At 45.7% G+C, this 4,336-nt stretch overlaps 1 protein-coding gene across 1 annotated transcript; it reads right to left on the bottom strand.

The window, feature by feature from the left end:
• Positions 1–629: 629 nt before the first annotated feature.
• On the bottom strand, positions 630–4,111 carry LOC109675767 (DDB1- and CUL4-associated factor 12-like protein 2). Its single transcript, XM_020152391.2, is given in 2 exon segments — positions 630–3,632; positions 3,635–4,111. Coding segments are annotated over 2 exon segments (1,392 nt in total). The 5' UTR covers positions 3,822–4,111; the 3' UTR covers positions 630–2,427.
• Between the last annotated feature and the right edge of the window lie 225 nt (positions 4,112–4,336).

The raw sequence follows: 4,336 nt of genomic DNA, 5'->3' as shown, positions 1-4,336 counted from the left end.
CTTTGTAATCTAGGTCTGACTTTTCATTTTTTTCTACAAGAAGGCATCAGCAGTCGAGCAATGAAAAACCCAAATTAGTGGACCAACCTGAGAAGTAATAAGGCTTCCTACGTACAAATTTAGGGAGTGTTATTTGGGAGCAAAACTTTCTTTTTATTACTTTGAGATGGAGACTAAAAATCATTATAATTTTATGTAGAAGAAATGTTATCTAGGGCTGATGAAGTCAAATCATCTGAGTAAAGCAGTCGTCTTTCCCCCATTGCTTCTTAGGATCCTTCCTAGAATTTTCTGTTCTGTTTTCCTCTAAAAGTAAGAGTTTCACAGTACTCACCTTCCTAGCAGTAAGAAATCATACTCTGGGATATATACACAATTCTTCACTGCTTATGGCCTCATAATGTCACGTTCAACTCAAATTCAACATGCTCCAAATTGAATTGAATGATACCTCTCTCTTGTATTTTCTATGCCTAATTTATTTTCATTTATTTGTCACCAACATTTATTGACATTCAAGAATGAACTAGAGTCCACATAAATATTTTGTTTTTCCTTAGCCTACATATGGAATACCAAATATTATTTGTTAATTTTATTTCCCTTCATTTTTTTTCTTTTCACTTTCTCCTTGTCCACACCTACCTCCAAAATCCTAGTTCACACCCTCATCATCTCCTTCTTAGATTTTCTTTGGTGATATTTGATGCGTTTGAAATAACTGAAACCATGGTACAATAATCCAGGAAGCCCATTGGGTCTTTGTTTCAGAATTCTAACAAAAAATCTAACTCACCCAGTGGCTTCAAAAAGAAAGGATTAAGATCCGGTGGCTATGAGGTTGGCAAAAGGCACATAATTTGACGACACACTGCTGGCAAGGTTGTGGTAAAACAGGTGTGCACACATTGCTTATGGGAGGCTAAGTTGGCATGAACTCTTTGGATGGAGATTTGGTACTGGTTTATAAACATAAGATAAACTTATCTATTGACCCAGCAATTTTCCTTCTAGAAATTTGCCTAGAGCTATGCTTACACATATACAAACTGCTATATCCGTCTAAGTAATCACAGCAGGAGAGAAACAGAAAAGCAAACACAAAATGCTCATTAAAGGTATATTCCAACTATATAGTGGAATATGCAAAAAAATTAATTAGGTAGATCTCTATAAGAAAGAGCCTGCAGGATTTTTTTTATTACAAATGCTTAGATCTGTAGAGCCCATACTATCATGTATATGCAAATTGTATACATACAGATAAACTTGGATATGCACAGACTATCAATAAGTGCTTATGTACACAAAGCATGTACAGGTGGTGATGTACAGCAGAACATTAGGGATCCTGAGTTGTGAGACATTTTGCTATACACCTTTTATATGATATTGGTTTTCTGGTCATGTGCATATATTAACCTTTTAAAATTTCTATAAAACAAAACAAGAACAAAGACCAAGTAGTAAGTGGTGATAGACGTAGTTTAAAATGACAAATAGCTGCATATGTAAAATGATACACATATACATTCTCCTTATACGGGAAATAACTAAAACATATATATGAAGATATAGTATACGTAACTACTTTAAGAACATGTACACTTGTGTAAATGAAAAATTGATAATTATCTTAAAAAACATCTAGCCATCATAAGTCATACAAAGCATATGTAAATAAGGAATTCAACATGCTATTTCATCTTTTAGTCTATAAATATATGTTTCTTTTTTAAAACCAAGTGTGTGAATGGCTGAATGTGTAAGCCTCAACTTCTTTCCAGGAAAAATTTGATTTTGGTAAATAGATTCACAGAGGGACAATTAAAAACTAAAGTGTATATTTTACCATTTAAAAACTTTAATAACTAAGATGCTGAACAATATTTTTGCAACACATCACATACTCATTATTGATCCAAATAAAATAATTCTTCGTGTATTCAATAAAAACATCAACTATACTACACTATTGCTGGCCTTTCATTGTAAATGGCTGTCTGAATGGTAGTGCCTGAGTTTTAAAAAAATGTTTATCCCCCTCCAAATAATTCCCTAATTGTTCTACCATATATAGGCCAGTTTTGATTAGCTATGAAACTCTTTAGCATAAATGTTATTCAGGAAAGCAGACCATAATACAGCAGCTTTAAACAAGAAGGCTTAGAGCATGGTGCTAAAGTTTTAGTGAACAATCAAAATGGTTGATTAATAGTTTGAGCATTACAAGATTTTGTATATTTTAAAAATATTTTGTGCACCAATGATATACAATCAACAAATACTGATTTTTCTACCTCCACATGAAATACTCCCCAAATGGTAGCAATCCAGAACAACAAAGTTAAAATCACAGATGCAACAGGGACAGTTAGGCTAAACTGAAAGTTAACTCTGTGTACTTTGACAAGGAGGAAACAATCCTTAGCTCCAGAGGCCTGCATAATTCCCATGGAGGCCTGATGGGAGTGGCCCCCCAACTACAAAAAGCTTCATCTCTGGCCAGTTGTAGCAGTGGATGTACACTGCATTGGGGAATTCCTCCACGCCACCAAAGTAGTTCACCCAGAGGTCATCACGGTTGAGCCAGCCACTGCTACAGGTGAGTTTCAGCTTCTTCCCTGTGGGCCTGGAAAAGGAGTCTGGACTGGGGGAAGACCTCTCCTCCAGGAACTTCTGGGCCCGGATGTCACAGAAGAGCAGAGAGCCATGGCCCGTACCCACAGTGATGACGTGCTGGTAGAAGCTCAATGAGCGCACACCTGTGCCACCTTCTCGGGAGCATAAGGGCCTGATGTTCTGCTATCGTTGTCGTGGATCTAAGAAGGAGACAAGAGACTGGGAGCCCACCGCATATAGAGACAACTCATCACAATAGGTCAGGCACATGTTCTCTCTGCAGTAGGGCAGCCTGATGGACAGAAGCCTGGACAGGGCGCTCCGGGCTTTCCACAGGTGAAAATAGCCATCCAAGGACACTGCTCCCAGCTCCTGGTTTTTGCCACTGAAAGCCAGGGCTCTTACTTTGCGGTTACCAGGGCCGGTGGTGGCTCTGGGGATGGCCTCTAAGTCCCTTGGACGGATATGGGCATATACAGGAAGCCCCACATCGCTGTGCCAGGCAATGCTGGTTTTGAACATGTCAGGGTCCACCCGCCACAGTGCTACAGTGCCATCGCGAGAGCCACTCACGGCCACGGTGTCACTCATCCAAGCGATAGCAAAAAGCCAGTCCTTGTGACCTTGGCAGTCGCCCAGGAACACCGGGTCGAGGGTGGGCAGCTGGTAGATCGCCAGGCTATTGGGGTTTTCGCCTCCGGTGGCCAGAAGCGTCTTGGAGGGATTGAGCTCGATGGCGTGGATGCCACAGGCGGGTTGTGCCCGCGCCAGGCTGGGCCCCCTGTCCCGCAGGAGCGGGATGCGCGTGATGTGGCCCGACTGCACATCCACCACGAAGAGCGTGTTGCACTTAGTGCCACACACCACCTGCCTGGCATTCAGCCACTGCGACGCGAACACCTTGTTGGGGGTGCCCAGGGCCAGCTGGCGCTCGGTCAGCAGCTCGGGCAGCCTCAGCACTGCGTAGCCGCGCAGCTCGCCCTCGAAGCCCTGGAGCCCGGCGAGACCCGCGCGCCCACCGCGCGGCCCTTCAGGTAGTGCACGAGAGAGTGCCGCGCCGCCGGCTGCCTCTGCCTGTTGGACAGCGGCGGCCTCTCTCCCTGGCCCACCGCCTTCAAGCCTTGAGACGAGGAACCCCCGGAGCCCTCCTCCACCGCGGTTGCTTTCCGCTTCCTGCTACCTGTTTGCTGAGGGGCCATGGTGTGCGGTGGGCAGGCGGTTTTGGCGGCGGAAGTGGCGGCGGCTGCGCGTGGCACCCGGGTTAGCCGTGGTAGTGGCAGGGATGGCGGCGTCTCGGAGTCAGCCAGGAGACCTGGGTCTGGAGTGCGTTGGCGGCAAAGGAGGCAGAGGTGATGGGTCCCGGCTAGGGACACCCAGTCAGACCTAGCTGAGAGCAGGCTGAGCGTGGTGGCGGCTGTGCGGACCTAGGCGAGGGCGGGAAGTGTGGTTGTCTGGAAGGCGCTGGCGAAGTCAGTTTAGTGTGAGGACAACGCGGGGAACCCAAGCGTGAGAGGCGGAGGCAGTGGGAGGGGCGGATGGGCGGGCATGGGGTGCTGGGTAGTGCAGACAAGGCGGGTTGGGGGTGGGGAGGAAGCGAAATGGATGGCGGGGTGGTGGTGGTGAGGAGCATAGAAAATCTGAGGAGATTTGTCCTCCAGGGCCAGGGCTTCAAGAACCCCAGTACTCAACACAAGGTTTTTCACCACCCTCACTA

The sequence above is a fragment of the Castor canadensis genome, chromosome X (assembly GCF_047511655.1).
Source record: "Castor canadensis chromosome X, mCasCan1.hap1v2, whole genome shotgun sequence".
NCBI lineage: Eukaryota > Metazoa > Chordata > Mammalia > Rodentia > Castoridae > Castor > Castor canadensis.
This window is presented reverse-complemented; position numbering and strand designations above follow the sequence as displayed.